Consider the following 15,731-nt stretch of genomic DNA (forward strand, 5'->3'; position numbering starts at 1 on the left):
AGCAGCGGGAATAGGTGAGCGAACCTGCCAGGGATGCTTAAACTGCTATCCGACAGCAGCTTAAGCATTTTGCGCTGTCGGATAGCAGTTAATGTGATGGCCCCGACATATAAAAGCATCGTATCTCGATTTTATCATATGTCGGGGCCATCGTAGGTCGGGGGGTTACTGTATATACATAAAGAAATGGTTATTGCTGAAACACCAACTTTACGCATCAATAATGTAAATGTTTATTGCATTTATTGTTTAGATGTATTATACACTGATCAGCCATAAAATTGAAACCACTCCTAGGGAAGTGAACAACATGGATTATCTGGTTACACCACCACTAGCCGGTACCGCTGATACAAGGCAGGATGGATCCATGATTTTTGTTTACGCCAAATTCTGACCCTGTCATCTGAATGTCACAGCTGGAATGGAGACTCCTCAGACCAGACAACGTTCTTCCATCTTCCATTGTCCAATTATGGTTCCTGTGTGAATTGTAGCCTCAGTTTCCTGTTCTTAGCGGACAGTAGTGATCCCCGGTGTGGTCTTCAGCTGCTGTAGCCCATCTGCTTCAAGTTTGGACGTGTTGTGCGGTCAGAGAGGGTATTCTGCAGACCTTGGCTGTAACCAGTGTTTATCTGAGTTACTGTTTCCTTTCTGTCATCTTGAACCAGTCTGCCCATTCTCCTCTGACATAATCAAGCCATTTTCCTTCGCACAACTGCCGCTCACTGGATATTTTCTCTTTTTCGGACCGTTCTCTGTAAACCCTAGAGATGGTTGTGGGTCATAATCCCAGTAGATCAGCTGTTTGTGAAATACTCAGACTGGCCCGTCTGGGACCAACACCCAGGACACGTTCATAGTCAATGAAGTCCCCTTCCCCATTCTGATGCTCGGTTTGAACAAGTTGTCTTGCTGGGAGTTCTAGTTTTGCAACCTCCAGAGGCACCTTGATTGGGAAACACTGGTCTATGGAGTCCAGGTCTTGGTGGATCAGCAGGAGGGAGACTGACACAATATTAGGCAGATGGTTTTAATATTATGGTAGATCAGTGCATTTTGCTCTTGCCGTCTCTCTATAATGCAGCATCTATTATTATTTTCTATATATTTTTTGGTAATGTAGTATTTTCCATTTTGAAAATAAGCACCTTACAAAATCTCCCTACGCGAAGGGAATTAAACAGATATTCATAAACAGCTGTTCTTAACATGAAGGCATATCCATAGGAAAGGGCCGGAACCTGTTTTATGTGAATTTCATTTAATGTGCTGAAAATATATTTAATTAATTATTTTTCTTATGCCATGGTTTGGTTTTGCAGATAACTCTTAAACAGGACATGAAAGCCGACACTGGGGCCCTGATGGCATTGTGTGAGAAGACGGATAATGATATCAGGTCCTGTATAAACACACTGCAGGTAGGTATGCAGGTAGTTACTATGGTCTGAGAACAGAAGCAGAAATGTTTCCTTTTAGAAAGTGTCATAATGTACGTACACTATGCTGTCATAGGTTTATGATGTCTCACGTCTGTGCTGCCCCATAGTGTTGTGTCATTGTCCTTCCTTAGATGGGGCTGATTAAAGGGGTACTCCACTGGCCAGCGTTTGGAGCTAAATGTTCCGAACGCTCGTTTCGCGCCTTGTGGTCGGCCACGCCCTTTGTAACTTCACGGCCACGTCCCCTCAATGCAAGTCTATGCGAGGGGGCGTGACTACCGTCACGCCCCCTCCCATAGTCTTGCATTGAGGGGGCGTGGCTGTGACATCACAAGGGGCTCACAGCGTGAAAACCGCGTTTGGAACATTTAGTTCAGAACGCTGGCCGGTGGAGTACCCCTTTAATGCTAATAAAAATGTTATCACTGTACTGACCTCTCAATGACTTCACCAGAGGTTAAAGAAAAGTTGTCATACAATATATAAATAGTCATATATATATATATATATATATATATATATATATATATATGACTATGTCGTACATTCTTATGGCGAGGTCCCTTATGTCCCCATTTTAGGCAGGTAGAACAACAAGACCCCAATAGGCGCTGCAGATTCCCACGAAGTAAACCAGACCAGAGATGTAGTGGTAGTAGCACAAAACACTGGAAGGTTTATTGTAGTAAAAACAATAAAATACAGATTACGCGTTTCGGGGGAGCCACCCCCTTCTTCAGATCAGAGTATTATTGTAGATAGATTCTGAACTAAAGGAGAGAACAGGAGCGCTCCAATGTGCAGGATCAGTGGGTTGACACCATGTAAAGTCAGGTGAGACATACGCTCACCTTGTAATTAGAGATGAGCGAACTTACAGTAAATTTGATTCGTCACGAACTTCTCGGCTCGGCAGTTGATGCCTTATCCTGCATAAATTAGTTCAGCTTTCAGGTGCTCCGGTGGGCTGGAAAAGATGGATACAGTCCTAGGAAAGAGTCTCCTAGGACTGTATCCACCTTTTCCAGCCCACGGGAGCACCTGAAAGCTGAACTAATTTATGCAGGATAAGTCATCAACTGCCGAGCCGAGAAGTTCGTGACGAATCAAATTTACTGTAAGTTCGCTCATCTCTACTTGTAATGTGCAATAACTGAGGCACAACGCTCACATCGTGTAGGAAGAGAACTTGTAGATCTGGAATGGCTGCTGCAGACTTCCCAGGCCAAGTCGACGTGCACAGGATACACTAATGGACACAAAGATGGAAGTAATTTCGCGCTGCCAGTCATTACTCAATGAGGCAAGAGCCAGGGGTAATACTGGAATCCTAAGTTTTATTAACAGACAAGGCGTTTCAAGGCCGAGATGGCCTTTTCATCAGGCGACGCCTGATGAAAAGGCCATCTCGGCCTTGAAACGCGTTGTCTGTTAATAAAACTTAGGATTCCAGTATTACCCCTGGCTCTTGCCTCATTGGGTGACGACTGGCAGCGCGAAATTAGTTCCATCTTGCTTTGTGTCCATTGGTGTTACTCAGAAGGGGCACCCTCATGTTCTCTGATGCCTCCCCCTCCTCCTAGTCAAATTTTTATGGCATGTCTAATCAAACAAGGTCACGATATAAGAACTCTTATAGGTAATGTAATAATGGTTGGTAGATTACAAAATGATTCTCACCTCTGAACATAGGCAGTATACAGTAGGTGTGCCCATGGCTCAGCAATAATGGAACTTTAAGGATTGCAATAGGAAGCGATGGCCTAAAGGTATCCTTCCATTGAGTAATGTATGGAGATTTCCTAGTGTGTTTAACCATATAAAATAAAGAAATTCTCAAGGTTCCAGAGAGAGGACCCAAAGGGTTGTATTTTTTTACATGAATAAATCTCTCTTCCTCCTAAATAGGGCACTTACCACTAGAAGGCTGTCATCAGTGAGATCCCTTGTTTTGGGGATCATGACTATAAAGACAGTTTTTATGTATCCTTCATGCTATAAAACAAGGACCCTGGCAATTGAAATAACGCAAAGTTTTGTATTTTTAGTTTCTGCGTGGGAAAGGAAAGAAGGAATTGAACATGCGGATAGTCCAGACAATGAAGATTGGGCTGAAAGATCAAAACAAGGGCTTGTTCGCTGTATGGCAGGAAATCTTCCAGCTCCCTAAAGTTCAGAGGTATGAGCTCGTAATGATAAAGCACTTGAATGTCTACTAAAGCAGTGTTCCCATCTTGATAAGTGACTGTATATCACTAGAATACGTCATCACTTTGATTGGTAGGGGTAGAAATTCTGGGACGCCTATCGATCCTAAGAATGAAGAGGCTCATTTAGTACTTCATTCATTTCACTGGATGCACATCAGTGCTTGTGGCCACCCACTTGTGCAGGGAACAGCAGCACTGCTCCATTCACTTGCATTGGGTGGGCTGCAGTACCCTGTATAGTTGGGAAAGCATTGAACGGTATGTAGCACTACATCACCTCCTTGGGATTAATGGGGGTTCCTAGGTCAGTGCTGTGGCATATTCCTTTCTGAGGTAGGGTCTGAGTCCCCAGGTCAGTGCTGTGGCAACTTTTTTTTATGAGGTAGGGTCTGGGTCCCTAGGTCAGTGCTGTGGCACCTTTTTTATGAGGTAGGGTCTGGGTCCCTAGGACAGTGCTGTGGCACCTTTATTTTGAGGTAGGGTAAGAGTCCCTAGGTCAGCACTGTGGCCCCTTAAAGGGGTAGTCCAGTGCTGAAAAACGTATCACCTATCCTAAGGATAGGGGATAAGTTTCAGATCTCGGGGGGTCTGACCACTGGGGCCCCCCCACAATCTCCTGTACGGGGCCCCGGCTTGCTGGCCAGGTAGCAGGTGTCAACCACCGCACGAAGCAGCGGCTGACACAACCCCTCAATACATTGCTATGGCAGAGCTGGAGATTGCCGAAAGGCAGAGCTCCGGCTCTGCCATAGAGTTGTATTGAGGGGGCGTTTCTGCCGCCGCTTCGTGCGGGCTGCCGGGGCCCCGTACAGGTTTTTCAGCACTGGATATCTCCTTTAATTTTTCTGAATGGGATGGACTCCTACAGATAAAATTATAGAATATCCTAGTAATAATACCCCTTTAAGGACCTTCAGTTACTATTTTAAGCTTGATTTTCTTTCTTCAGAAAGCGCATTGGACAAGACGTTAATACCCAAGATATTCAACTACTGCTTAGAAACGACAATGACCCCCTAAATTTGTTGGGCAGAACTCCATTAAGTGTTTTGGCCCAACGATTCCATCATATATTGCACCTGACTACATCCACGGGAGAGTATGAGAAGTTGACAATGGTGAGTACAACATTAAAGGTCTGATAATGAAATCTACTGGGCACCCCAGTGGGTGCCCCCAATGGGTGTACTCTCCAAAGTTGAAGAATTGCATGCTTACTCTCCATTAAAGTCTTGGGAGGGAATCAGTGTTGGTGTTGCTCAGATGTTTCTTTATAGACTTTATTGGGAATTGACCATGGCCTACGGCTGCTGGAAAATAACTTTTGACCCCCAGTTCCTCTCTGCAGGGATTATACGACAACTTCTTAAACATGAAAGTGAAGGAGTCCAGTTTCGGCACAGTGGTTTCCGCTTTGGAATGGTTGGAATTCACGGACATAGTAAACACAATGATAATGCGTGGTCAGAACTTCCAGTTGATGAGATACCTGCCTTTCCTTCCAGTTGCCTTCCATCTTTTCTTTGCAACTTCCAATATCCCTCGAATTGCTTATCCCAACAGCCACTACGAGGTAGGTCCAGGGGTCTCGCATAATGGGATAAAGGGAGTCTGTCAGCAATTTTGAAGCAGTAAAACTGCTGAAAACTTCCCGTAAATGGGCACTGTCAGATTCAAAACTTTTTATATGTTGTTCATCTTGGCAAAACATTAACCTTTCTAATATACTTCATAAGAATGTTATTTCCTTTTTATAGAATCATGGCTTATAAAATCATGGCTTTGTCCAAGCTGAAGCACAGACATGGACAAAGTCCAGTAAATGAGGAGTCCTATCAGACAGGAGAGAGCGCAGAGGAGTCCTATCAGACAGGAGAGAGCGCAAAGGAGTCCTATCAGACAGGAGAGAGCGCAGAGGAGTGCTATCAGACAGGAGAGAGCACAGAGAAGTCCTATCAGACAGGAGAGAGCACAGAGGAGTACTATCAGACAGGAGAGAGCACAGGGGAATACTATCAGACAGGAGAGAGTACAGAGGAGTGCTATCAGACAGGAGAGAGCACAGAGGAGTCCTATCAGACAGGAGAGAGTGCAAAGGAGTCCTATCAGACAGGAGAGAGCACAGAGTAGTACTATCAGACAGGAGAGAGCACAGAGGAGTGCTATCAGACAGGAGAGAGCACAGAGAAGTCCTATCAGACAGGAGAGAGCACAAAGAAGTCCTATCAAACAGGAGAGAGCACAGAGAAGTCCTATCAGACAGGAGAGAGCACAAAGAAGTCCTATCAGACAGGAGAGAGCACAGAGGAGTCCTATCAGACAGGAGAGAGCACAGAGGAGTCCTATCAGACAGGAGAGAGCGCAAAGGAGTCCTATCAGACAGGAGAGAGCGCAGAGGAGTGCTATCAGACAGGAGAGAGCGCAGAGGAGTGCTATCAGACAGGAGAGAGCACAGAGAAGTCCTATCAGACAGGAGAGAGCACAGAGGAGTACTATCAGACAGGAGAGAGCACAGGGGAGTACTATCAGACAGGAGAGAGCACAGAGGAATACTATCAGACAGGAGAGAGTACAGAGGAGTGCTATCAGACAGGAGAGAGCGCAGAGGAGTCCTATCAGACAGGAGAGAGCACAGAGTAGTACTATCAGACAGGAGAGAGCACAAAGAAGTCCTATCAGACAGGAGAGAGCACAGAGGAGTCCTATCAGACAGGAGAGAGCACAGGGGAGTCCTATCAGACAGGAGAGAGCACAGAGGAGTACTATCAGACAGGAGAGAGCACAGAGTAGTACTATCAGACAGGAGAGAGCACAGAGTAGTACTATCAGACAGGAGAGAGCACAGGTGAGTGCTATCAGACAGGAGAGAGCACAGAGGAATACTATCAGACAGGAGAGAGTACAGAGGAGTACTATCAGACAGGAGAGAGCACAGAGGAGTACTATCAGACAGGAGAGAGCACGGAGGAGTACTATCAGACAGGGGAGAGCACAAAGGAGTCCTATCAGACAGGAGAGCGCACAGAGGAGTGCTATCAGACAGGAGAGAGCACAGGGGAGTACTGCCAGATAGGAGAGAGGACAGAGGAGTACTGCCAGATAGGAGAGAGCACAGAGGAGTACTACCAGACAGGAGAGAGCACAGAGGAGTACTATCAGACAGGAGAGAGCACAGAGGAGTCCTATCAGACAGGAGAGAGCACAGGGGAGTACTATCAGACAGGAGAGAATACAGAGGAGTGCTATCAGACAGGGGAGAGCACAGAGGAGTGCTATCAGACAGGAGAGAGCACAGAGGAATACTATCAGACAGGAGAGAGCACAGAGGAGTCCTATCAGACAGGAGAGAGCACAGAGGAGTGCTATCAGACAGGAGAGAGCACAGAGGAGTCCTATCAGACAGGAGAGAGCACAGAGGAGTGCTATCAGACAGGAGAGAATACAGAGGAGTGCTATCAAGGGGGAGAGCACAGAGAAGTGCTCGCCCACCCTCACTTACTGGACTTAGTTCATGCCTGTGCTTCAGCTTGGACAAAGACATGATCTCATAAGCCATGATTTCTATAAAAAGGAAATACAATTTTCTTATGAAGTATATTAGAAAGGTTAATGTTTTGCCAAGATGTACAACAAATAAAAAGTTTTTGTATCTGACAGTGCCCATTTAAAGATGTAACGGAGGGGACTGGAAGCGTGCACGAAGCCTTGGTCATTCAGCTTGTATGACCCAAAAAACAGTTTTTTTAAACAGGTACTGCAGTGAAAAGTAACTTATCCCCCATCAACAGGATAGGGTATAAGTGTCAGATCACGAGGTGTCCGACCTCTAGGATTCCCCGCAATCATCTGAACGGTTCAGGAGATCACCGGGGGTTCCAGCAGTCGGGACCTCCACAATCTGACACTGTGGATAAGTTACTTTTCGCTCCAGTACCCCTTTAATGCCCTGGCCACTGCTGGAAGTCTCCAGGTGGTAGGGTCTTGTTCTGTGCTCAGAGCTCACGATTTTAGGGATTTTCTCAGTCCCTCCCCTCTGCCATGATTGACAGCTCTTTTGATATTCTCATTGGATGCTAGAGCAATCAGTCATAGTCACTACTATATAGCTAATGTTATAGGAGAAGCTTTGTTGATACCTTCAAATTCTCATCCTGGCAATTTGTTGGTGGCATTACTCCCTACAACCTGTAGATGGTGCTAAATTACCACCAGTCTGTATAAAGATGACATTTAAGACTTGTTGTTGCACGTATCTGGTTTGTATTCAAGGACCAAAAGGGCAGACATTTTTAAGTTACTGTAAAATTATTTGCTGCTTTATTAGCCAGAGAGGAGAATTGCTGCAAAGAGTGACTGTGACTTTGCATGACCTTCGGTTCCAGTACTTTGACAGCCATTTATTTTAATGTGAGTAATGCTTCACTACTACTGAAGCCGCATCTAGTTTTGCAGCAGCGTTCCCAAATAAAGATCAAATACCCATTGATATCATAGTTATATAACAGTACGCAACACAGTGCATGCTCTTTAAAGGGGGTCTCTGCTTTGGACAAATCCTATGTACTAAACCCCAGTTTCCCAACGAGGGGTGCCTCCAGCTGTTTCAAAACTGCAACTCCCAGCATGCCCGGACAGCCGTTGGCTGTCCGGGCATGCTGGGAGTTGTAGTTTTGCAGCAGCCAGAGGCCCGCTGGTTGGGAAAAAAATCTATTAAACAATAAATTGATCAAAAAGTATCTCTGTGCCATGGATTCCCATTGAGCAGCTATAACCTGACAGTAAGTCTTTAGTTTGCTTGCAGTGCCGCCACGGGGCTAATTAAAGTGGTACTCCGTAGGGAAAGAAGTGTTTTGTAATCAACTGATGCCAGAAAGTTATTCAGATTTGTAAATTACTTCTATTTAAAAATCTTAATCCTTCCAGTAGTTATCAGCTGCTGTATGCTCCACAGGAAATTATTTTCTTTTTTGAATTTCTTTTCTGTCTGGCCACAGTGTTCTCTGCTGACACCTCTGTCCATGTCAGGAACTGTCCGGAGCAGGATAGGTTTCCTATGGGGAGTTGCTCCTGTACTTTACAGTTCCTGACATGGACAGAGGTGTCAGCAGAGAGCACTGTGGTTAGACTGGAAAGAACGACATAACTTCCTCTGGAGCATACAGCAGCTGATGAGCACTGGAAGGATTAAGATTTTTAAACAAGTAATTTACAAATCTGTATAACTGTTTTGAAAACTTTTTTTTCCCTCCGGAGTACCCCTTTAAGCAATTCATTCCCGTCACTGGGTTGTCTGTGAAATGAAGGACATAAAAGATCTTCCGGAGCGAGAGGCAGAGGTTTTTTTTGTTGCCAAGCTACGAGGCTTCTGCACAGGGGACCCCACTCTATTAATTCAGAATTCCCTAATACAGGTGTATGGCAATGGGTTATCTAAATTGGACGACCCCTTTAATTGTAATTTAGTTTGTTTTTCATAGCTGGTTACATTTTGGAGTGGTTGATACTTGAACATTTATGTTGTGTTTACAGGCCCAATCCAAACTAAACCAGATGCAGAATCTTCTGACCGCCATGGTGTCCGAAATTACCCCCGCCATCCGGTCCCGCGTCTTACCTCAGTCTTTGGTTTTGGATGCATTATGTCTTCTGCTTGACGTCATCTCTCCCAAGCTGCGTCCAGTAAGTACTAACTGTTCCCATCTCCCACCAGTAAATACTAACCTGTCCCCATCTCCCACCAGTAAATACTAACCTGTTCCCATCTCCCACCAGTAAATACTAACCTGTCCCCATCTCCCACCAGTAAATACTAACCTGTCCCCATCTCCCACCAGTAAATACTAACCTGTTCCCATCTCCCACCAGTAAATACTAACCTGTCCCCATCTCCCACCAGTAAATACTAACCTGTTCCCATCTCCCACCAGTAAATACTAACCTTTTCCCATCTCCCACCAGTAAGTACTAACCTGTTCCCATCCCCCACCAGTAAGTACTAACCTGTTCCCATCCCCCACCAGTAAATACTAACCTGTTCCCATCTCCCACCAGTAAGTACTAACCTGTTCCCATCTCCCACCAGTAAGTACTAACCTGTTCCCATCTCCCACCAGTGAATACTAACCTTTTCCCATCTCCCACCAGTAAATGCTAACCTGTCCCCATCTCCCACCAGTAAATGCTAACCTGTCCCCATCTCCCACCAGTAAATACTAACCTGTTCCCATCCCCCATCAGTAAGTACTAACCTGTTCCCATCTCCCAATGCAGGCGAAACTTTGTCTTAAATCTACTTCGTATTTTGTAGGAAATCCCTCAGAAAGTCTCATCTTGCAGATGTCTGGTGGATTTTTTCAACAAACATCTGAACATCACTTTAAAGCAGTGTTTCCCAACCAGAGTGCCTCCAGCTGTTGCAAAACTACAACTCCCAGCATGCCTGGACAGCCATTGGCTATCCGGGCATGCAGGGAGTTGTAGTTTAGCAACAGTTGGACGAACACTGGTTGTGAAACACTGCTTTAACCTGATGCCGCTGGGGACCCCTGGGATCATGCACGCGGCACCCTGTTTGTAATCAGTCCTTGGAACGTGTTCGCTCCGGGACTGATTACCGGCGACTACAGGGCGGGCAGCGTGTGACATCACGCCCCCGCCCCCGTGTGATGTCACGCTCCGCCCCTCAATGCAAGCCTATGGTAGGGGGTGTGATAGCTGTCTCGCCCCCTCCCGTAGGCTTGCATTGAGGGGTGGAGCGTGACATCACACGGGGGCGGGGGCGTGATGTCACAATGATCCCGGGGGTCCCCAGCGGCGGGACTCCCGCGATCAGGCATCTTATCCCCTATCCTTTGGATAGGGGATAAGATGTCTAAGCACCGGAGTACCCCTTTAACCCCTTAAGGACCAAGGACGTACAGGTACGTCCTTGGTCCTGCTCCCGTGATATAACGCGGGGTTACACGGTAACCCCGCATCATATCACGGCGGGCCCGGCGTCATAGTGAAGCCGGGACCCGCCGCTAATAGCGAGCAGCGCCGATCACGGCGCCGCGCGCTATTAACCCTTTAGCCGCGCGCTCAGAGCTAAAGCGAAAGTGAAACCATGCCGGTTAACTCAGTGGGCTGTTCGGGATAGCCGTGGCGAAATCGCGGCATCCCGAACAGCTTACAGGACAGCAGGAGGGTCCCTACCTGCCTCCTCGCTGTCCAATCGCCGAATGACTGCTCAGTGCCTGAGATCCAGACATGAGCAGTCAAGCGGCAGAATCATCGATCACTGGTTTCTTATGAGAAACCAGTGATCAATGATGATCAGTGTGTGCAGTGTTATAGGTCCCTATGGGATAACAATGATCAGTATAAGAGATCAGTGTGTGCAGTGTTATAGGTCCCTATGGGATAACAATGATCAGTGTGTGCAGTGTTATAGGTCCCTATGGGACCTATAACACTGCAAAAAAAAAGTGAATGACTATCATTTAACCCCTCCCTTATTAAAAGTTTGAATCACCCCCCTTTTCCCATAAAAAATAAAAACACAGTGTAAATAAAAATAAACATATATGGTATCACCGCGTGCGGAAAAGTCCGAATTATAAAAATATATCGTTAATTAAACCGCTTGGTCAATGGCGTACGCGCAAAATAATTCCAAAGTCCAAAATAGTGCATTTTTGGTCACTTTTTATATCATTTAAAAATGAATAAAAAGCGATCATTTAGTTCTATCAATGCAAAAATGGTACCGTTAAAAACTTCAGATCACGGGGCAAAAAATGAGCCCCCATACCGCCCCATACACGGAAAAATAAAAAAGTTATAGGGGTCAGAAGATGACAATTTTAAACGTATTCATTTTCCTGCATGTAGTTACATAGTTAGTACGGTCGAAAAAAGACATATGTCCATCAAGTTCAACCAGGGAATTAAGGGGTAGGGGTTTGGCGCGATATTGGGGAAGGGATGGGATTTTATATTTCTTCATAAGCATTAATGTTATTTTGTTCCAGGAATGTATCTTATCCTGTTATAAAGCTGTTAATTGTTCCTTCTGTGACCAGTTCCTGAGGTAGACCGTTCCATAAATTCACAGTTCTCATGGTAAAGAAGGTGTGTCACCCCTTGAGACTAAACTTTTTCTTCTTCAGACGGAGGGAGTGCCCCCTCGTCCTTTGGGGGGGTTTAACCTGGAACAGTTTTTCTCCATATTTTTTGTATGGGCCATTAATATACTTATATACGTTTATCATATCCCCCCTCAAACGTCTCTTCTCAAGACTAAACAATTGTAACTCCTTTAATCGCTCCTCATAGCTAAGATGTTCCATGCCCCATATTAGTTTAGTCGCGCGTCTCTGCACCCTTTCCAACTCCGCAGTGTCCCTTTTATGGACAGGTGCCCAAAACTGAACAGCATATTCCAGGTGAGGCCGTACCAATGCTTTATAAAGGGGGAGTATTATGTCCCTGTCCCTTGAGTCCATGCCTCTTTTGATACATGACAATATCCTGCCGGCTTTGGAAGCAGCAGCCTGACATCGTGCTATTCTGTAGTCTGTGATCTACAAGTACACCCAGATCCTTCTCTACCAGTGACTCTGCCAGTTTAATCCCCCCTAAGACATACGATGCATGCAGGTTATTAGTACCCAGATGCATAACTTTACATGTATCCACATTGAACCTCATTTGCCAAGTGGATGCCCAGACACTTAGTCTATCCAAGTCATCTTGTAACCTATGCACATCCTCTATAGACTGTACCGTGCTACAAAGCTTGGTGTCATCTGCAAAGATAGAAACAGAGCTGTTAATGCCATCCTCTATATATACACAGCCCCCCTCTATATACACAGCCCCCTCTATATACAGAGCTGTTATTACCATCCTCTATATCATTGATATATAAATTAAACAACAGCGGTCCCAGTACAGAACCTTGGGGTACACCACTAATTACCGGGGACCAATCCGAGTACGAATCATTGACCACCACTCTCTGGGTACGATCCATGAGCCAGTGTTCAATCCAGTTACAAACTAACATTTCCAAACCCAAAGACCTTAACTTACCTGTCAGATGTCTGTGAGGGACAGTATCAAATGCTTTAGCAAAATCCAGAAACACTATATCCACAGCCATTCCTCTGTATACACAACCCCCCTCTATATCCACAGCCATTCCTCTATATCCACAGCCCCCCCCTCTATATCCACAGCCCCCCCCTCTATATCCACAGCCCCCCCTCTATATACACAGCCCCCCCTCTATATACACAGCCCCCCTCTATATACACAGCCATTCCTCTGTCAATGCTTCTACTCACCTCTTCATAAAAGCAAATTAGATTGGTTTGACAACTTCTATCCTTAGTAAACCCATGCTGGCTATCACTTATAATACAATTATCCCCTATGTATTCCTGTATGTAATCCCTTATAAGTCCTTCAAACAATTTACCCACAATGCACGTTAGACTTACCGGTCTATAGTTTCCTGGGGAAGACCTAGAGCCCTTTTTGAAGATTGGCACCACATTCGCCTTGCGCCAGTCCCTTGGCACAATACCAGACACCAGAGAATCTCTAAATATCATGAACAGGGGTACAGATATCACTGAACTTACCTCTCTAAGAACTCTTGGGTGCAATCCATCTGGCCCTAGAGATTTGCTTACATTTATATCACTTAACTTACCTTGTACCATCTCTACATTAAAGGACAACTGTAGTGGTCAAAAATCCCTGCCCAAATGTTCCCCAAACAAAAGTTATACAATTCAGTCAATTAGTCCTATTTACCTATATGCAGCCGTTTCTGAGATATTAGAGTTGCCAGCATAGCCCAGTAGTCCTGCGTCCGTCCCCTATTCATTACATTGCAGCCGCCATCTTGGGGACGGAGATCTCTTCCTCCCAGCAGTGTTTGTGCTCCCCCTAGCCTCTGTCAGCTCCTCCCTCTTATGCATATGCATGAGCGGGTGCTTTCTGAGGCAGCCATAGGCTCATCCTCAGAAACGCCCCTATCTGTAAGATTGAAGCAGGGGGAGAATGAGGACGTCCACAGCTCCTCCCCCCTCCCCTGCTCTGTCTACATAGGACCTCACTTATCACCGGGAGGATTCAAGTTATCATGGGGGAAACACAGAGCAAACCACTGAGCAGGGAGGGGAGGACGTGTGTGTGAAGGAGACATATTACACTGCACGGGCTGGTGGTGTATACAGGGAATAAATATCATACTGGAGATGATTCTGTGTGTGAGAGGGGGGGGACTACTGAATGACACATACTGGGAGTTGTAGTCCCTGTTATGTGTGTGTATGCCAGTGTTTCCCAACCAGGGAATGCTGGGGGTAGTAGTTTTGCAACATCTGGAGGCACCCTGTTTGGGAAACACTGGTGTATGAACTACAACTCCCAGGAGACTACAGAGATACAATAGAGGTGTTGGTGAACTACAACTCCCAGGAGACTCCTGATACAATAGAGGTGTTGGTGAACTACAACACCCAGGAGACTACAGAGATACAATAGAGGTGTTGGTGAACTACAACTCCCAGGAGTCTCCTGATACAGTAGAGGTGTTGGTGAACTACAACTCCTTTATACACTCAAACAGCAGAAAGCTGACACGGCATGCTTGGATGTATAGTCTTACAACAGCTGGAGTCACCTCTGCAACTCCAAGCATGCACATACAGCAGAAAGCTGACAGGGCATGCTGGGATTTGTAGTTTTGCAACAGCTGGAGGCACCACTGGAATTCCCAGCATGCCCGAACAGCATATAAAATAACTGGGCATGCTTGGAGTTGTAGTTGTGAAAAAGATGGAGGGACCCCTATCAGGACAGTTTTATAGACAAACAATTATGTTTTTTTACCATTTTTCCTTTCACTCTCCACTCTCCAGTGCCCACACTACAGTGAGCACAGAGGCAGCTGCTTCATCACTGGACAGGAGCAGCATGGGGAGGGGGAGATGAGCAGAAGGGGAGGGTGTATGCATAGGGAAGGGAGATGTGGGCGTTACAATATAATAATTTGCTCGGGGGGATAGAACAGGGGGAGGGCAGCAGCTTACAGGAAGTAAGCACAAGGCATGATGGGAGATGTAGTTTTTCTTTCACTTGTCCTCAGTAATTCATGTGCTGATAACGGGAGAACGACTGGGCCAATTTTGATGGGGGAGACATCGTTGGAAAGGTCTTTCAAAGACCTATTAAATGAGGTAAAAAAAAGTTTTTTTTGCCCAGCACTGCAGATGTCCTTTAAGCCAGTTCAGTACATTACATGATGTGTTACCAGCACTGACCTGTACATGATGTGTTACCAGCACTGACCTGGCCAATGTCAGCTCCTTCTTCCTTAGTAAATACAGAACTAAAGAACCCATTCAGTAACTCCGCCTTCTCTTGATCGCCTGTGACAACCTCCCCATTATCATTATTAAGGGGTTCTACATGCTCTGTCCTTGTTTTTTTTGCATTTATATATCTAAAAAAATATTTAGGATTAGTTTTGCTTTCTTTGGCCACCTTTCTCTCGTTTAGAATTTTTTCTGTTTTTATTACATTTTTACAGATTTTATTAAGCTCTTTGTTCTGTTTAAATGTTATCGCTGACCCATCAGATTTGTATTTTTTGAAGGCTATTTTTTTGTTGTTTATTGCTCTTTTAACCTCATTTGTCAGCCATGTAGGATTTAGTTTTAATCATTTATATTTGTTCCCCTTTGGTATATATTTAGCTGTATAGTTATTTAGAGTTGATTTAAAGATGTCCCATTTACCTTCTGTATCAGTATTTGACAACACCTCCCCCCAGTCTATGTCCTGTAGTGCAGCTCTCAGCCCAGGGAAGTTTGCCTTTTTAAAGTTATATGTTTTTGCTTTCCCCGCCTGTCTTTGTTTTCTACATTTTAAGTCAAAAGTAACTTTATTGTGGTCGCTATTACCAAGGTTTTCCCGCACAGTTACATTACCAACCAGCTCTGCGTTGTTGGAAATGATCAGATCCAACAAGGCATCACTTCTTGTTGGGTCCTCCACAAACTGGCCCATAAAATTATCC

At 45.3% G+C, this 15,731-nt stretch overlaps 1 protein-coding gene across 2 annotated transcripts in view; it reads left to right on the forward strand.

Moving 5' to 3' along the window:
- CHTF18 (chromosome transmission fidelity factor 18) overlaps window positions 1–15,731 on the forward strand; it is a 54,397-nt gene that overhangs the window by 17,068 nt on the left and 21,598 nt on the right. For both annotated transcript variants that reach the window (XM_056535352.1, XM_056535351.1), the window contains exons 13-17: window positions 1,326–1,424; window positions 3,494–3,624; window positions 4,605–4,773; window positions 5,004–5,228; window positions 9,185–9,334. In XM_056535352.1, the coding sequence (XP_056391327.1) occupies window positions 1,326–1,424; window positions 3,494–3,624; window positions 4,605–4,773; window positions 5,004–5,228; window positions 9,185–9,334 (774 nt within the window). The remainder of the gene's footprint in view (window positions 1–1,325; window positions 1,425–3,493; window positions 3,625–4,604; window positions 4,774–5,003; window positions 5,229–9,184; window positions 9,335–15,731) is intronic.

The sequence above is a fragment of the Hyla sarda genome, chromosome 8 (genome assembly GCF_029499605.1).
Source record: "Hyla sarda isolate aHylSar1 chromosome 8, aHylSar1.hap1, whole genome shotgun sequence".
NCBI lineage: Eukaryota > Metazoa > Chordata > Amphibia > Anura > Hylidae > Hyla > Hyla sarda.